This window comes from Quercus lobata, chromosome 3 (assembly GCF_001633185.2).
Source record: "Quercus lobata isolate SW786 chromosome 3, ValleyOak3.0 Primary Assembly, whole genome shotgun sequence".
Taxonomy (NCBI): Eukaryota; Viridiplantae; Streptophyta; class Magnoliopsida; order Fagales; family Fagaceae; genus Quercus; species Quercus lobata.
In genome coordinates, this window is record NC_044906.1 from 62,297,225 (window position 1) to 62,315,925 (window position 18,701).

The 18,701-nt window shown below is 34.4% G+C and overlaps 2 protein-coding genes across 4 annotated transcripts; both read left to right on the forward strand.

Moving 5' to 3' along the window:
* On the forward strand, positions 1-5,017 carry LOC115982709 (nucleobase-ascorbate transporter 6-like). 3 transcript variants are annotated; one of them, XM_031105399.1, is made up of 15 exons: positions 1-399; positions 616-773; positions 1,177-1,274; positions 1,402-1,578; positions 1,673-1,773; positions 2,246-2,321; positions 2,452-2,511; positions 2,594-2,778; positions 3,036-3,132; positions 3,504-3,590; positions 3,853-3,911; positions 4,003-4,094; positions 4,173-4,250; positions 4,346-4,506; positions 4,630-5,017. In XM_031105399.1, the coding sequence occupies exons 2-15, from the start codon at positions 662-664 to the stop codon at positions 4,846-4,848; spliced, it is 1,602 nt and encodes a 533-aa protein (XP_030961259.1). In that variant the 5' UTR covers positions 1-399; positions 616-661; the 3' UTR covers positions 4,849-5,017. The 3 variants fall into 3 exon arrangements, with proteins under 3 accessions (XP_030961259.1, XP_030961257.1, XP_030961258.1); XM_031105397.1 differs by having other exon boundaries at positions 1-395; XM_031105398.1 differs by lacking the exon at positions 1-399 and having other exon boundaries at positions 408-773.
* A 6,951-nt stretch (positions 5,018-11,968) lies between these two features.
* On the forward strand, positions 11,969-16,557 carry LOC115981731 (DNA-directed RNA polymerases I, II, and III subunit RPABC5-like). The gene is made up of 4 exons (XM_031104058.1): positions 11,969-12,114; positions 12,880-12,938; positions 16,045-16,139; positions 16,236-16,557. The coding sequence occupies exons 1-4, from the start codon at positions 12,079-12,081 to the stop codon at positions 16,259-16,261; spliced, it is 216 nt and encodes a 71-aa protein (XP_030959918.1). The 5' UTR covers positions 11,969-12,078; the 3' UTR covers positions 16,262-16,557.
* Positions 16,558-18,701: the final 2,144 nt, after the last annotated feature.

Here is an 18,701-nt window from a genome sequence, read left to right on the forward strand (position 1 = left end):
CAAATATAAATAAATGGAGATTAAGCTTACAAAAGAATGAAGTAAGAGATTCTTTTGGGTCACAGAGTAGGAATTTTTGGTTTCTTTCTCACTTTAGGAGGGAACACAGACAGTATCTCTCTCTCCTTTTGCTTTTCTCTTCTTTTCCTTTCTTCCCTTTGTTGTTTTTTTTCCTTCTTAACGATTACATTCACTTTATGTTTTCTTGGACTCCAAGTGGCTCTTATGTTGGACTGTAAACTAACGCATTATGTTATATGTAATCACATTAAAAACATACCCTTTTGATTCTCCCAAGTTGTTCTAGCTTGTTGAGTGTTTTTCACTGCAACGCTTGGTTTCTGATAACTGCTGCTGCTGCTGCTGCTACACATATTATACACAATACACTCCTTGTAAGTGAGTTTTTCTTGGTCTTAGTATTAAGCTAGTTTTGGAATGGTAAAGGTTTTTTTTTGGGGGTATGGGACATATGGGTTTTCGTGAAGATTTTCTGATTTCTTGTTATCTTCTTTTGGAAGTGGGAGAATTTTTTGAAGTTGGTTTTTTATTTGGAGATTTGGGTTTTGAAGTGTGTAAGTAATTAAAAGGACTAATTTTGTTATTGGGTTTAAGTCTTTTGAGGGAAAAGAAAGAAAAGTAAAGAAGAAGAGAAACAAAGATGGCAGGTGGACAAGCTGCACCACCACCAAAACAAGAAGAGTTACAGCCACATCCATCCAAAGATCAGCTCCCAAATATTTCTTTCTGCATAACTAGTCCTCCACCATGGCGTGAGTTTCTCCAATTTCTTTTTGCCCAGTTTATGCTTTTGTTGAGTCTGTTGATTATGTGCCCTGTTTACATTAGTTACTCATTGATTTGAGAGATTCCATGTAGTTTATATACACTATTAATGCTGTATTCTTAGTTTCAGCAAACATGAATTTATTGTTTAAATTTATTGTTTAATCGTGACGTTCACAGGGAACTTCTGTGCATTATTCTATATTTGTTGGTGGTGTGAACTTTTAATGGAACTCTTTTGATAAATCTAACAAAGTTCTGAAATTTGTTGTTCTGTATATATATAACAAACTTCTATGCATTATTCTGTTTTTTATTATTGACAAGCATTCATTTCTATAAAAAAAAATGTAATTATTTTGAATTGAGGGGTTGGTTTTTTAAATGTAGCCGAGGCAATTCTACTTGGTTTCCAACATTACCTGGTGATGCTTGGCACAACTGTTTTGATCCCGGCATCTCTTGTTCCACAGATGGGAGGAGGCAATGTAAGTCTTGACAAGGACATTCATAATTGGACAACAATTTTGATGTTTCTTGTTTTGTTATATGGATGTTTTTGATTTATATGAGCTGTGCTCCATAGTTAAGAATGCAATTTTTTTTTGTTTTTAGGAGGAGAAAGCAAAAATGATTCAGACGATATTGTTTGTGGCTGGTTTGAACACATTGTTTCAAACCTTTTTTGGGACTCGGCTACCTGCTGTGATCGGAGCTTCTTATACCTTTGTGCCAGCAACCATTTCAATCATTTTGGCTGGTCGATACAGTGATGTTTTAAATCCACAGGAGGTTTGTCCATTGGAATCCCAACGAATTTGGTTACTGCTCCACTATTGTTTTTATATCATGATCCTGGTTTAGCTGATTTGTAATGTATTAACAGAAATTTGAAAGGATAATGCGTGGAACCCAGGGTGCTCTTATTGTAGCATCGACTCTCCAGATCGTAATTGGCTTTAGTGGACTTTGGCGTAATGTTGCGAGGTTGGTTAGTACTTTATAATATGATTGCAATCTACTAGATTTTGCAGTTGCAGTGGTCCTTCATTGGCTTGTCTGCACAAGCTGTTGTTATATACTAAAATCCATAGTTGTTGCCACTAGTACTTGTTTTAGATTAGTCTTATTCCTTCAAAATAATCTTTGTGTGGTGCAAGTGTCAACTCCTATTTCTTTTTTACTGATAAGTTATGTATCCAATGGATTTTGAACTCACAGCTTTATCCTCCATCTTTTCTCGGGGAGGAGAAAGTGCCATGTGAGCTAGTATGAACTGCTAGTTGTGATAAATATTCCATGATTCTAATTTCTCGATGACATTTTCAATTAAACACAACTTAAATTGACCCAAAAAAATTCAAAATTTGGTGAATTTGGTTGTTAATTGTGTTTTTCATGCTGCAAGTTCCTCTCAAATTATGTTGGTCTGTGTTAATGTTTCTCTACATTTATCCAGGTTCCTAAGTCCAATTGCTGCTGTTCCCCTAGTTGCTTTGTCAGGTTTTGGGCTATATGAGTTTGGTTTTCCTGTGGTATGTAACTATTTATTTCCAACAAAAATGTCATTACCACTTCTTTCTTCCACTCCCCCTTGCCTTCTGCCTCCTTAATATCTTGTTGAAATTGTATCTGATTCATATGCTATTGACTTTGAATGTCTAGCTTGCAAAATGCGTGGAGATTGGGCTGCCACAACTCATCATTCTGATACTAATTTCACAGGTAATCTTCAATCATCATTTGCAGTTATTTCTCTTTTCTAAGCGTAGGCAACCATTCTAAACATAATATCAATGATTGGCAGTATGTACCTCATTTGATACGTGGGGAGAAGCATGTCTTTGATCGCTTTGCTGTTATATTCTCGGTGGCGATTGTTTGGATTTATGCTCATCTGCTCACTGTGGGTGGGGCTTACAAGAATACAGGGCCTAAAACTCAATTAAGTTGTAGAACTGATCGCGCTGGAATTATTGGCGCTGCTCCATGGTAAGGCTCTTGTAGTTGTTTTTTACATGTGAAATATAGTTATGATGTTATGTTTTTACTGGATTTCAACTCATACATTGCTTAGAGGTGTTACACATGAACAAATTAGATATTTCTTTTTACAACACTGGCATCTGACTCTTGCAATGAGATGCATCAATTGAGATGTTTCCTGTGCATCTGAGATGACAAGGCACAATGAGGTGTCATTTTGGTGATTTCTGTGCCTTATTGTTGTCAAACACTGTTTTGTGCAGGATAAGAGTTCCATATCCTTTTCAATGGGGAGCTCCCACGTTTGATGCGGGAGAAGCTTTTGCTATGATGACTGTTTCGTTTGTTGCTCTTGTAGAGGTCTGTTTACTTCTGTGCTTGTCCAATATATTTCCCTGAGTCCATTGTTACTTGTAGAATACTGCCCAGTAGCACACTGCTGTTTTTATTGTTTATTGAAGGTGGAGTGCCATGTTAATAGTTATTAAGTCTAATTAATTAAGCTTTTCCCCTATTACAGGCATAGAATGACTATAATTTTGCTATGCTTATTGATGTTCTCACCAATATAATAATGAAATTAATTTAATGCTTGATTACATGAAATTTCTTATAAATTATTCAATTCTGGCATGCTTAATGGTTTGTTTCATTAAGAATGGAAACTTACTATATCGATATGCTATACTGTGTAACTTTGCTAATTTCTGCATGATTTTATGTTTGAACAGTCCACAGGTGCTTTCATTGCTGTGTCAAGGTATGCAAGTGCAACTCCACTGCCACCTTCTATTCTTAGCCGTGGTGTTGGTTGGCAGGTAACAGATTACGATTGCCTTGTATTTTCACCCTCATTTTACTAGTTTACTCTTATATGGTTTATAGGATGCACAAATCAACGTGCACCAATTTAATATCCGAGAGCTGTTGTTTGCCCTGCTTATTTACTAAAATTATATTGTTAGCCTATGGGATCTGACTATATAATTGTAACAATATTTTTTCTGGTTGACTTAATATCTGAAGCATTTTTTTTTCTTGTCCTTTTTAACACTTACATTTTTATTGTTGTAACATCAGGGAGTGGGCATTCTGTTCTCTGGGATATTTGGAACTGGAATTGGGTCATCAGTTTCTGTGTAAGAATCTTGTTCAAATCACCAAATCCTTAGAAATATTCTTATCTATCAATTCTTGACAAACTATTATATCGTTCTTTGTTATTTTTAGTGAAAATGCAGGTTTATTAGCATTGACACGTGTTGGTAGCCGAAGGGTTGTCCAAATATCAGCTGGTTTCATGATCTTCTTTTCCATCCTTGGTGAGTAATTCATGCAAGAAATTCACACTCAAATCTGTCTCCTTGTTGCATGTAATATAACATATAAATTCTATACAGGAAAATTTGGAGCTGTCTTTGCTTCAATCCCAGCACCAATCATTGCAGCTTTATACTGCCTGTTTTTTGCCTATGTGGGTAGGTATTATTAACTTATGGAGCAGGTTTTAAATCATCATTATAATTCAATTCAAGGATAATTTGTTTAATACTTTTTCATAATACACGAGCAGGTTCAGCAGGCCTCAGTCTTCTTCAGTTTTGCAATTTAAACAGCTTCAGGACAAAGTTTGTATTAGGCTTCTCTATTTACATGGGCTTATCAATACCTCAATACTTCAATGAATATACAGTTGTTAAAGGCTATGGTCCTGTCCACACTGAAGCAAGATGGGTACACAACTTCTCTGTCCTGTATCTAGCTTGATATAACTTCTATCGTCTTTGAAGACCAATCAAAAGAATTTTCTTCCTTGGTTGTGTGGGTATTAATCAAATGTCTCTATTGTTTTTGCAGTTCAACGATATGATCAACGTGCCCTTCTCATCGGAAGCATTTGTTGCTGGCTTGTTGGCCTTTTTCCTTGACGTCACACTGCACCGGAAAGACAATCAAACCAGGAAAGATAGAGGCATGCATTGGTGGGATAGGTTCCGGTCATTCAAAACAGACACAAGAAGCGAGGAATTCTATTCCCTGCCCTTCAATCTGAACAAGTTTTTCCCATCTGTTTGATCTTTGGGGCATGTAGTTTTGACTTGTAACCAAATCATGCTCCTCCAATATCACTTTGTTGGTATCACACTATGTAACATCGATCGCATTTTTCTCTTTTATCGTAAGTTGTTTAACTATATAAATCAACTTAGCACTTAGCAGTACTAATGAATACCTTCTTTTCGCAGCCTCCCTTGAGTAGTCCTCCCTCAGGTTCCACCTAAAATGGTATTCCACTGGCAAAAATGTAAAGTTGCTATCTTTTTTTCAGTACAATACAAGATTTATGGCTCTAGTGGTATTTCATGTGTCCTTTTATGGAGATGCAGGGCCGGCCCAACAAAATTTGGGGCCTATGGGACATTTATTAAATAAAATTATATAATACTAATTAAATTAAGACTAATTTGATGTAAATACAAAAATTGATGAATAATACTAGCTAAATTAAGGTTAATTTCATATAGAAGATTGAATATTATAGTTGAATCAAAAGGAACTTACTTTAACTTTGATATATGATTATGCATAGTTAAGTACAGTTGTAATCTAAATTTTAATTTTATCCATTCTTTTTAAGAGAAAGAGATAGATAGATATTATTTGATGTATGGCTTAGTAAGAAATTAGTCATCATTGATGATTTATCGCATTTGTAGCATTTTATTTGAAACATCTTAAGGTTTCAATTGAGTTAAATTTTTATTAGTCTCCTATTATAAAAGCCTTGTTAGAAATGAAAAAGAAAAATACTAAAAATATTACAAAATGTTGACAATAAATATGATTACAATTGTAATTGATGAATTTCAACAACTTAATTTATTTGTGTTTGAATTGCTTTTTTATGTGATTGGTGATATGTCAGTTAAATCTATAATAAAATTTGTGATATCTTTAACATCACTCTTAAAAAAAGTACGAATTATTTAAAAAATGTAATATTTTTATAAAATTTTGGGTCTTTTACTAAGAAAGATGGAGCCTTTTTTTAGTAGGAAAATTTTTTATTTATTGTGAGGCCTTAGGCCTCGACCTAAGTTGCCTAGGCCTTGAGCCGGCACTGTGGAGATGTGTAGGGTTTAAACTTTTGGCAAGAGCTTTGTTTGTAATGGGGATTTAACCAATGATTAAGGTTTGGATCTCCCCATCTCTCATTTCATAATGAGCTTCCTAATGCCCACTGAGGCATTGAGCTAAAACCCGTAGCCTATATCATTATAATCTAAACATAAATTACAATATTAGTTGTTAGACTTAGCCCACGAGATGCATGAGAAAGTTTTACACAAATGTATAAGGGAAATTTGTCTTTCTTAAATAACATTTACATGCAAAACTCATCTTCTTACATATTAGCGGACAACTTATAAAATCATCCACATGTATTATTTAAATAAATCATAAATAAATTAAATAGATCATGTGTTTATTAAAAGTACACATGAATGATTTTACCCATCGTCACATAATTGGTTTGAGAAATCTCCACCAAACCATTACCTTGGGTGTTTTTAAAAAAAAAAAAAATTTATTTTAACTCTCCCCAATTTTTTCAAATTTTTTTAATGCTCCAATTGCCAAACATTTTACCAAGTATTTTTTTATTTATTTTTTTAGTAAATCTTTCTAGCTTACCATGTTCATCATGTCGCTACTAATTCCAAGGTTGCATTCATGATTCAAATTTACCTAATTAATCAACATCAAAATACCTTTAACATATTGTAACACATAAATCTCATTTGGTTAGCTCAGTATAGAGTGACTGGTTTAAAAATTTAAGGTTTGGTAAAAAAAAGTTTTGGTGAATAAAGGTTCACGTGTTACGCAGATGTTATAGATACTCGTATAAAGAGAAAGTTGGTCTTAAGAATTGTTAAATAAAAAAAATAAAATACTATTTTGGCCTCTAAACTTTACAAAATGTTTGTTTTTCATTTCTAAACTTTAAGAAGTTCATTTTTCATCTTTAAAATATTAAAAAGTTCATTTTGTCTCTAAATTATTGAAAATGTTTTATTTATATCCTTAAACTTTACTAAAAATTTGTTTTTCATCCCTAAATTATTGAAAAAAAACTTTTTTTTCCATCCTTATTTTTGTCTCTATACTATTCAAAAAACTTTTTACAAAGTTTAGGAATGAAAAAAAGAACTTTTTAAAGTTCTAGGGACAAAAAATAAACTTTTTAGTAAAATTTAGGACCAAAATAGTATTTTACCCTAAAAATATTAAAAAAACTAAAAAATAAAAATTGTAAAAAAAAAAACATTGAGATTGGACCTAAGCTTATGCACTCTCAATTTCCCAAACAACCCCAGAGATTCATGCTTATCATTCTTTCATGGTTTAATGTCGATATCAATTACAAAAGTTCACTTATACCGATAGCGCTTAAGCCGAATTGGTACTTAGTGCTTGGGGGTACAAATTTGAGTTGTTGGTGCAACATATTTAATGAGAAGTATTTCTCACCGTCTTTAAAAAACCATAAATTACTTATAAACATGTGGTACCCCAAACTTGTGAATGATACTATCTAGGACAGTGGATTTGGGCTCCCAATTTAAATGTTGGTGGGTTTCCTCACAATCCTACAGATTTTGCTTCAAACGCAGCCTGAATAGTCCAATATCTATTATCCCTGTGGTTTCCAGCCTAACACCCCCTTACCCTTTGACTTTGCTTCTTACTTTCTCTTAACCTTCTCCCTTTCATCCCCTCTGTTTCTTCTCCCTCTCTCAATTTCTTCTCACTTTTTCTCTCCCCAACCCAAAAAAAACCAACCCCTTCTTGTTTACCCTCACTCCCTTATATAGTCTCCCCTTAGTGGGATTCAAATCATTACTTTTTCACCAGTTCTCATGCAATCCTACTTTCACCCAGAATCCCTAGAAAACAATCATGTTTTTTGAAAATTCTCCCGAAACTTGTTTTTGATGCCAAATGGCTTTCGGCAGCAAACTCCCCAAAGGCACTAATAGTATTCGGGGGCCGACCTGAATTAGTCCACTTCCTTGTTGATCTTCCACTGTCTTATCAATCAATAGTGGGCCTAAATCAACCCAAACACTGTGGAATTCTCCGAACAATACTCTCTAGACCCTGACATACTTATCGTTGGGTTGGACCTATTCCTACAAGGTTTAGGCCAACTTCAATCTCTTGGGCTAGCCTTAGCTACTTAAGCTGATCTTAAGCCTAAGTTTAGTGGGCCGGAATTGATCACCTGGGCACAAGCCCCCACAAAACATTTTTTATTTTAATATATAGATACCGTCAATGGAATTTGAATGATTTATAAGTAGACTAAAAGTATAGATAAGAACAATAATAAATGTAGGGGCCAATTAGCCAGAAGGTATTATTAAAACTGTACGAATTGGGCTTGTAGGGCCAATTCGAGGATATTTACTAGTCTAAGGATAGTCAAATAAGGTTATTATGGGAATTGTAGAAGAAGAAGAAATAAGGATTGTATATGATAGTCCAAAATATGTCCGAGGAGAAAAGTCATATTGGAAATGGAGATCTGAGATCAGTAGGAATGTCTTATCATCTTAAACATCCTTCAAGGTTGCATCACGGTTAGAAGTTAGACATTGGATAAGAGAGGAGTAGAGGGAGGCAACAAATATCTACAAAAATTGTTACCTCCACATTAAATGCATCTCAGCTAACTCTCTAGCTGCATTAATATGGATGTGATGCCTAAACAATGGTGAAGCAGCCTTACAGCTGCTAGTTGAAGGTTCTGGGAGGTGTTGGATGGGACAAGAAGGAGTTCCTAGCACCTAACCTACACATGGGGATGATACCAAAATTATAGTATATAGCATGGAAAGGTGGCCTAAAGAATGGGAGATCGAAAAACCAAGAAATCTTTGTAATAATCCTTTGAACTCTTGTAACCTTGATCATAAACTTGACATTATAACATAGCTCCTCAGACTGTGCTGATGACAGATTTTCTTATCTTACTTGTATTTGATTCTCTCAAATAAACAACTGTTATTGTCTTTCTTACTGAATAGAACTAGTTCTTTCACCCACGCTCTACAAATTCATTGTTTGGGCTCGTTGGGCTAAAACCCAATCCTATTTTGGGTCCAATCCAAATTCAGTCCTTACAATAAACATCGTAAGGCCAAATTTTGAGATTAAGATTTTGCTATTATTGTTATTGTAAGGCACTTGAACAAATAAAGTATAAGGACCCATTAAAGTACATTATTGATTTTGAAACATATCTATATAATATCTAGAAGATGAACATAACATTTATTATTGTTACACTGTTATTGAGCCACATTAGCATAGCATTTATGTCCATTTTGATAAACTTTAATCCATTTTGGTTCACTTGGTTCTATTTCGGTCCAATCAGTCAATTCGGTCCACTTGGTTTTATTTTGGTCCAATTTAGTCCAATTCGGTCTATTTTGTTTTACTTCAATCTTAAAAAATTGTGTTCATTTTGATGTTAGTTTCTATGTTGTTTTATCCTATTGGCTTCCATGGTGGCTGTTAACTTAATTTCCATTTTGAATTTACGTTCATGCAATTATAAATTAATCCAAAATTTTAGTATTTCAAGTTAATGTGTTTGCTAGTTTTATTTTATAGTGTTGTTTTGAGTTTATGATCATGATTGCAAGCAAAAGATTATCATGAGTTTATGATCATGACTATAATTGTTTTTAACCCGATGGAGAAAATGATGGGATGCTTATGATGAATATATGGCACTTATAAACACTAGCAGTTTTAAATCTTTAAAGGCATTACAAAACCTAACATTTCATTTAAATTGTGTTTTTTGTGTTCTATTTTTGGCTTATTTCCAACATTGTTTTTGAAAAATATGATTGTGTTAATATAATTAACAAAAAAAGGATATTAACTTCGAATATAAAAGTGTAACTTTTTATTAGTCAGTAATAGGTTAGCTATATTGTTTTCATATAATTTGGTAACCTGCGATCGAGTAAAAAATACCAACCATTGGTAGCATAGCAATGACTAAGAGGTTCATTGGTATCATAAGGAGTGATGACATCCATATCATGATAGAGAATGACAATCAACTTCATAACATAAAATCTTCTCTTCAATCCATTTTATATTCTAGTCTTTAGGTTTCAAAGTTTGTATTGGTAGAAAGTTTCAATTTTTTTAACTCATCATCTATTGTAGATTATGAAGTGTATTTATATGACCAACTACCAAACCATTATAAGGTTTATCTTTGCCTCCAATTAGAACTAATGCATTTTTAAATAACCATAGGAACCTAACAATGAAGGAGTTGCATTCACATGGAGACTACTAATAAATACTCTGATCTACAAATTCATGTCCTTGGGGCCTTTTCTAATAAATGATTCTTCGTCTAAATCATTGCTTTTTGCCATAAATGGATTCATCATTCACCAACAAGAAAACTAACACTCTTATGAAAAATATAGTAGAGACAAGTAGTTGTTTTAGATTTCTAAGAGATGATTGTAGCAATTATTGGATACGCTCACAATGAGAGCTAATCATAATGTTTACTTCATGCATAGATTTGAGATCCATGGTATGGATTTTTAAATTTTTTTATTTTTTTTATTTTTTTTTATAAATATTCTCTAGAACAAATTGGGTATCATGTTATAAATGAATTTTTACCTTGGAATAATTGTTAAAATTATGTGGTTAAAATTATGTAGTTAAATGATTAAATTTACCATTTTCCAATAATTTAAACTTTTGGAATAATCAGTAATTTAATATGATATCAAAGTAAGAATAATCAGTAATTTAATATAATATCAAAGTAAGAGGTCATGAGTTCAATCTCTGTCTTCTCCACTTTACCGCCCATTTAAAATATCACGTGTTAGGTCTCACCTATTAAAAGAGAGTTTGAGCCCACATGTAAGAGAGAGTGTTAAAATTATGTGATTAAATGATTAACTTTACCATTTTCTAATATATTAAACTTCTGGGACAATTTTTAATTTAACAATAATAGATATATTTTTATATTCATTTATAAATTTTTTTTTGGATTTTTAATCTTTTGGACACTGAAAAAAATGTTATTTAATTATAGTGCATATGTATTATAAAAAAAAACATGGCTTAGTTTTCTTCTTTAAAAAAAAACATTAATGTGAAATTTTTATGCATTATATATATATATATATTTAGAAATTTTACGTCCATAACACTTGCACAACAAATCTAAATTGACTAGATACTACAAAGGTGAAGTCCAGAAGATTTGGGCAAGAACTATTCCTACATGCTCCCCCCTTAGAGCAGAAGAAGCAGCCATTCTTTGGGCTATCCAGCTTGCTAAGGATGAAAGATGGCCCCACATTGCCATTGAGGGAGACATGAAAAATTGTTTTGATCCTTTGACCTCCCCACCAACCGCCCCAGATTGGTCCATCAGCAGCATACTTAGTCTCCAAGAGTGTTTTCTTTTTTGTTCTTTCAATTGGGTCAAGAGAGAATGTAAAGCAGCATCACATGGCATGCTGCTACTAAACTCTTCCTTTCTAATTTCTAGTCGTTTTGTTTCAATAATCTCAATCTTCCAAATGTGTTAAGAACAGTTTGTGAGGTTGACTGTTCTTCCCTTGTTGTACTTTAATTTGGTTGAATAATATTGAAGATTATAAAAAAAATATAAAATCCAAGATGTCGGTTGCCATATTGTTATTGACTATTAGTTTATTACTGAAGGACAAAAATATAATTTAAGTAATTTGTTCAAATTTAAACCAATAATATAGTACCAACTTACTGTCTAAAATTTAACTGATAATTAACCGTGTAAATAAATAAATTAATCATGTAAAGTTTGTTGGAGGAGAAAGTATGTGACATATACCGTCTCATACAATTTTTATTTTTATTTTTTTTCGTTTGAGGGGACGAAAAAGCCTTTAACGAGTGGAATTAAGGGACAAAAACCATGGTTATTAGTAGTAAAATATTAAAAAAGGGCAAAAAGGTAACCTAGGAAAAATTTGTAAGAAGACAGAAAAACCCCCGAAAAGATCCCGTACATATTTTACTTGTTTCGCCACACAATCGGGACATAGAAGTAAATTTATGTGTGCTCTCACCAAAACAAATACAAAGGCAAAGTCTACTATTCAAAGAGCCGATTCCCTCTTTAGAAAGAGAGAGAGAGAGAGAGAGAGAGGGCGGCAGCAGCAGAAGACAGCAGCTAAGGCAAGCACGAAGATGATAATTCCAGTTCGTTGCTTTACCTGCGGCAAGGTACCTTATTCTATTCTCATACTTACTTTCATTGTTATTATCATGTCTATGACTGTGACTCTGATGGGTTTTTGTTTTTGAGTAACAAAACTTTGGAGGTTTTGTTGTTTGGTGGTGTGTGTGTGTGATTGCGGAGGATTTTTTTTTTTTTTTTTTGTTTGTTTTGGTAACAAAGGAGGGTTTTTTTGTTCATGTTCCAACAACCCCAGTTGTTCAAACTTCTCCAAATCCATAAACTTTGTTCATCCAAGTTCACCCTTCATAGTTGACTTTCACTACCTCCTTATTGCTCCCCCAATAAAATTTTCAAAATACATGGACGCAAGAGGCTGAAAAGTGAACAGTCAAGGTTGAGTAGATATGTTCAATCACACAAAAAAAAAGAGGGAAATTTGGAAAGGAGAGAAAGAGAGAGAGACATGGGTCTTGGGATGTTAAGAGGAAGGAAAAAAAAAGGGTCTTTTTACGTTTACAAAGAAAAAATGTGGGAAAAAATCAGTAAAACCTGTGTTATGTTCTTGGTGTGGTTTGAATTAGAGCGCGGTTTCATTATAGTGTGGCTTTCCAAACTGTTTTGTCAGTGTTTTCATTGGGTTTGAAAAGTAGAAACCGAAAACAAGTCTGCAGCTGTTTTCAATTTGCTATGCATTTTAAGATTTGATAGGAGTTTTTGTTATGTATTTTATTTGGGTTACCAAAACAAGTTTCCATCCCTATAAAACATGGAAAACTGTTGCTTATGTCAATTTTTTGTTTGTTGTATAGGTGATTGGAAACAAATGGGACATGTATCTTGACCTTCTCCAGTCAGATTACTCCGAAGGGTAAGAACTTTTTTGCTTATTTGTTAGGGATATATTGTTAAGAGTTTGCTTATATCAATATATGATTAAAAACTGTTATAGTAACCAGAAATCGAAAAATGCAGATAAATAGATGATATTATTAAACAAATATAACATCTTGTTGTATTATTGGAAGCTTCTTCTTTTTTTCCTCCTGTATTTTTCTGCTGAATGTATTGAATTTGTGTTTGGTAATACATGTAAGGCACAAATAAATACTAACAAAGAATATTCATAGTAAACAACATTGTAAGACTCACTTTAATTAGAAGCTAACTTTTAGAATGAGAAACAAAAGCAATTGAAACCATTGGAATTACAAACCTTGGCTTGGCTGTTAATTCAATTGCTATGATATCAGGAAGCAAACTAATTACACAATAATAGCAATTCACACAAACACAAATCCCCGTTGCTTTAGATGTAGGTTTTTAAGGATGGTCACCAAAAGTTGTACAGGGAATATTTAAAATAGGAATTAACATACACATTAATCAGTCTTTGTAGCTCATTTTTCTACTAGAAGAACTATGTTTCTAAAAATATGATGGCAAATCTGGTAGCTTTTATGAAAAACAGTTGCATAACTCTCCTAATTGGGGCGGTGGTACCTTCACTCTCTTGATTGTTAGTTCCAGCACAAAGAGAACCTTTGTTACATCTGCAGAGGAAAGGTATAAAAATTTCAAACGTTAATTACATCTATAGAGGAAAGGTATAGAATGTTCAACATCAAATAAAAGCATTAGTTCTATATACCACATTCACAACTCAAATACCAAGTTGCAATAGAAAGTGGGCAATATTAGCAAAGGAAAAAGAGGTAGCACAATTATATTGGAATCACCCAAACAGATATGCACCCATAGCCTGGGTTCATGAGAATCTATTAAAAGGAAAATGTTTTTGGAATGTTAAGATTCCTCAAGTTTTTTCTTGAAGTTGTAGGAATCTACTCAAGCTCAGGCGTATAGCTAGATAGCTAGACTGCTGAAGTTTGTACTTGAGCAAAAACTAAGAGTCATTAGGCTGAAGTCTCATGGTGGAAGCTTGTTTGATTCCCTAATACCATCCAAAAACATGGCTTTATTGGCTGGCTATCTATGAGGGATAGACTCTCAACCAAATTAGGCCAGTGAAATGGGATTTTAATGGAGGCAGTAGTTGTAATTTCTGTAGGAGGTACATAGAGAGTAGAGACCATGTGTTCTTTCACTAGCAGAATATGGCCCTTTGCTTAGTGATTGGAATTCCTAAGAACTGGGATGATCTAGATAGCTGGGAACAGTTCATCTGAAAGGAGCTATTCTACAAACCACATTCTGCAAATTGGTTTGGTGGGCAACAGTTTATTACCTGTGGATTCAAAGCAACAATAGAATCTATGGGGGTGAGGGTTCAGACTGAGGAACAAATCTGTAAGAGTATCAAATGGGATGTAAGGGGTAGAATAGAGGGCAGCAGCAAGGTGAACAACTCAATCCTAAGCAAGATCCTCTGTGCAAATTAGGGTATTATTAGATAGCTTTGAGTATTGTTAGTGAAGTTAGAACAGTCTTTAGTTCTAGTAGTTTGTGTAAGTGAAATCTTTACACCTGGGTCTTGTAGCTGTCCATTTGTGTTCTGTTGTGTGGGTTCTGCTTCTTCCATTATCAAAAAAATAAGAGTGGCCACTATTCTTGTAGTGACCCAAAAAGGGGGGTCTTACATTTCATGGAATCCCACATTGCCTAGGGAAGCACATGGAAATGTGTTTATAAGGAATGACCTCCCTTTAATGTGTAGAGGCCTTTTCCCCTCCTGCTGTGTGCTTTGGGGGAAAACAAAACCGTGAGGGGTATGGGGCCTCAAAGCGGACAATATCTACACAGGCGGGGTGGGGTCGTTACAGATGGTATCAGAGCCATGCTCTAGTCGGAAGTGTGGGTCCCACATGCAAGGACGCGTGCGCCCGTAAGGAGGGTGGATTGTAGTGACCCAAAAAGGGGGGTCTTACATTCTATGAAATCCCACATCGCCTAGGGAAGCACATGGGAATGTGTTTGTAACGACCCCACCCCGCTTGTGTAGATATTGTCCACTTTAGGGCCCATGCTCCTCAGGGTTTTGTTCTCCCTCAAAGCATACAGCAGTGGGGGAAAAAACCTCTACACATCAAAGGGAGGTCATTCTTTATAAATACATTTCCATGTGCTTCCCTAGGCGATGTGGGATTCCATGGAATGCAAGACCCCCCTTTTGGATCACTACAATCCACCCCTCTTACGGGCACATACATCCTCGTGTGTGGGGCCCACACTTCTGGTTAGGGCATGACTCTGATACCATCTGTAACGACCCCACCCCGTCTGTGTAGATATTGTCCACTTTGGGGCCTCATACTTCTCACGGTTTTGTTCTCCCCCAAAGCACACAGCAGTGAGGGAAAAGGCCTCTACACATTAAAGGGAGATCATTCTTTATAAACACATTCTCATGTGCTTCTCTAGGTGATGTGGGATTCCATGGAATGTAAGACCCCCCTTTTTGGGTCACTACAATTATTATTGTTAAGTTTTTATAAGAAAATGAGGGTGGTGATTATATGTTGTGAATATAAAGTATCTATTTTGATCACTGTGAGACTAATTTAGTCATGTGAATCTCTAAGTGTAGGGTAGTGTAGTTGTGGGTAATATGATGCAAAATTGTCTTCAACATTGTAAGATATTATTGAGATTTTGTAATTTAATGCTTGAGACAATTAGGAGAATTTGTTAAGGAAGAAGCACCTTAAAATTTATCAGAATTTGAAAGCGTATGTGAAAAGGGGATATTTTGTATGCACTTGCAGTTGGTTTGGGTCCATATGCATCATTGATCAATATGGGCTTAATTTTCAAGCCATTTGTACCTATGCTTAGGAACACGTGTGTATTCTCTTTTGAGTATAATACAATAACAAATATAATTTGACCGGCTAAGAAATGTGCTTTGTTTTGAATTCTTGGAGTATGACGTTGACCTGGTATTAGTTTTGATTATAAGCATGAATTTGCAGTGGATATTAGTTGATGGCACTCATGTTTAATTATGTGGTATGCAGAGATGCACTTGATGGATTGGGGTTGGTCCGTTACTGCTGCAGACGAATGCTTATGACTCATGTAGATCTCATTGAGAAGCTTCTGAATTACAACAGTAATCTCTCTCCCCTCTCTTTCTCTCTCTATTAACATTTCAGTTTAGGGGAATGCTTATGGCTCTATTGGCACTCACATTTGCACTTCATTGCAGCTCTGGAGAGGAACGAGACCACTTGATGAATGGGGTTGCTTGCAAGTGAGCCAAAGTTCGTTTTACTGAATGTCTAGTGGGGCATGTTTGTCTTTGTTTGTGAATGTCTGTCTTAAGACTCTTTTTAACTTTTTTTATTTAGTTGGAGCAAGACAGAAGTGAAGATATGCATGGATGTGTTTGTGACAATTCTGTTGTTGCTTGTGAATTTTTTTGATGTGTATGAATCTTATCCACTAAATTAAAATATGTTTGTTGCTTGAGCAATAATGTTTCTTGTGAAATAATTTGTCATTGGTGACCCAGTTCTTTTTATCAATCATTGTGGGCTTGCCTTGTTTGAATTGTATCCTTAAATCTCATTTTTATTTTTATTCCCATTAGAGGCATATTGAATTTATAAGTGACACAACTAGAGAGGGGACCTTTCTTTTATTTATGTTTCCTACTTCAAAAAAACGAAATACACGTTGCCACTGATATACAGGAGATTCGATCTGGGTTCTTTTGTACAAGATACCTAACCAAATGAGTCAGTTGTCACTCTCAGTTCGGCTTACTCATAAAGAGTCCTTTTCATTTTGGGCTAAATGTCTATTCATACTGTGACGCTTCATAGTCTATAAGCAAATGATTTAAATTTAAGTTTCACAATTTGTTTCTTTTATTAGAGAAGAAAAAGTTAAAAAGATAAAAGAGAGATTTCTAGCCTATAAGCAAAAGAATTTTAATTTAAAATTAATTAGTAATGACCTGTCTCAAGTGGTTACTATAGATGGCACTGGGGATTAAACGAAAGGATTCAATGAAGTATCAATGAAGTACCATGCAAACAGGATTTTAGGCCTAGGCTTGAGGCCCCTAAATTCTAAAAAATTGAGGGGTGTATGATTTTTTTTTTTTTTTTTTCTTTTAAAGGAAAAAAATAAGCGGGCATTTCATGTAAAATTCTTAATTTAGGAGGTCAAATGACTAGTTGAAATTGCACATTTTAAGAGGCACTTAACATTACCTAACCCATTCACATGGGACTTGAATGAGTTCACCTCGGTCTCTAAAAAATGTTCATAGAAATCGAAAACTTATCTTTTAACCATTGGAAATGCTAAGAAGTGAAGTCCTTGTGAAAACATCTACAAGTTGTCATCATTAGAGGTTAACTTGACTTCTAAATCTTTGTGAAATTAATTTCAATGGTTTACTTAACCTTATTGTGGGGTCTAATGGTTAAGCACCTTGTCCGCCTCGCCAAAATGTTTGGATTCAAGTAGTGTGGAACTCATTAGCACTAAGCCTGCAAGCCAACGAGGGAATCTCATGGTATATCATGCCCAGTAGTATGTGATTTTACCTCCATGATTCTACCATTTTTCGTTAAAAAAAAAAAAAATCAAACAAACAAACAAAACATAGAATACGAACCCAAAATACTTAACATTACCTAACCCATTCACATGAGGCTTGACTTGAACGAGTTCACCTCGGTCTCTAAAAAATGTCCATGGAAATGGAAAACTTATCTTTTAACCATTGGAAATGCTAAGAAGTGAAGTCCTTGTGAAAACATCTACAAGTTGTCATCATTAGAGGTTCACTTGACTTCTAAATCTTTGTGAAATTAATTTCAATGGTTTACTTAACTCCATTGTGGGGTCTAGTGGTTAAGCACTTCATCTGCCTCGCCATAACGCTTGGATTCAAGTAGTGTGGAACTCATTAGCACTAGGCCTGCAAGCCAACAAGGGAATCTTGTGTTATATCATGCCCAGTAGAATGTGATTTTACTTCCATGATTTTACCTTTTTTCATTAAAAAAAAAAAAAAATCAAACAAACAAACAAAACATAGAATACGAACCCAAAATACTTAACAACAGGTGATGCAAACCAATCGATAGATTAGGTTCAAGAAAAACAACATAACCAAAAAGTGGAAGGAAAATTAGAAGGGTTACCAGCCCAATCTACATTGGTGTAGTTAGAAAGAGTCAAAGGACCAGACCTGAAGACATTCCCATGATCCACAATTCCTTAACAAAAACCATATGAAGGTGTGTTGGATTTGCATGAATTGCCAAACATGATTAACAGCAAAGTCCAAGTTTGGGAGTGTGTGTATAGGTAAAGTTATTGTAAAGCACCCACAATATTTTTATAGGGAGAATGATCTGACAAAGATGTTCCATTAGTTTTTCTAAGATGAGAGTGATAGTAAATGGAGTTGGCAGAGGTTTGCAATCAAGCATATGTTGATAGTGCAACAAATCCATAGCATATTTGTAATGATTAACAAAGAGAACTAAGGAGAGGCACGCAGGAGGTCTAATTGTTTCAGTTAAGGCAAGGAATTAGGCCATTATGAAGATGTGACCCTAAAAAATTAAGGCTTCTTTGTCTTTTATGTTAAATCCTAAACGTGTCTTGAAAAGCTTAAGGCAGCCTTATCTTTTAAGCGATTAAATCCCAA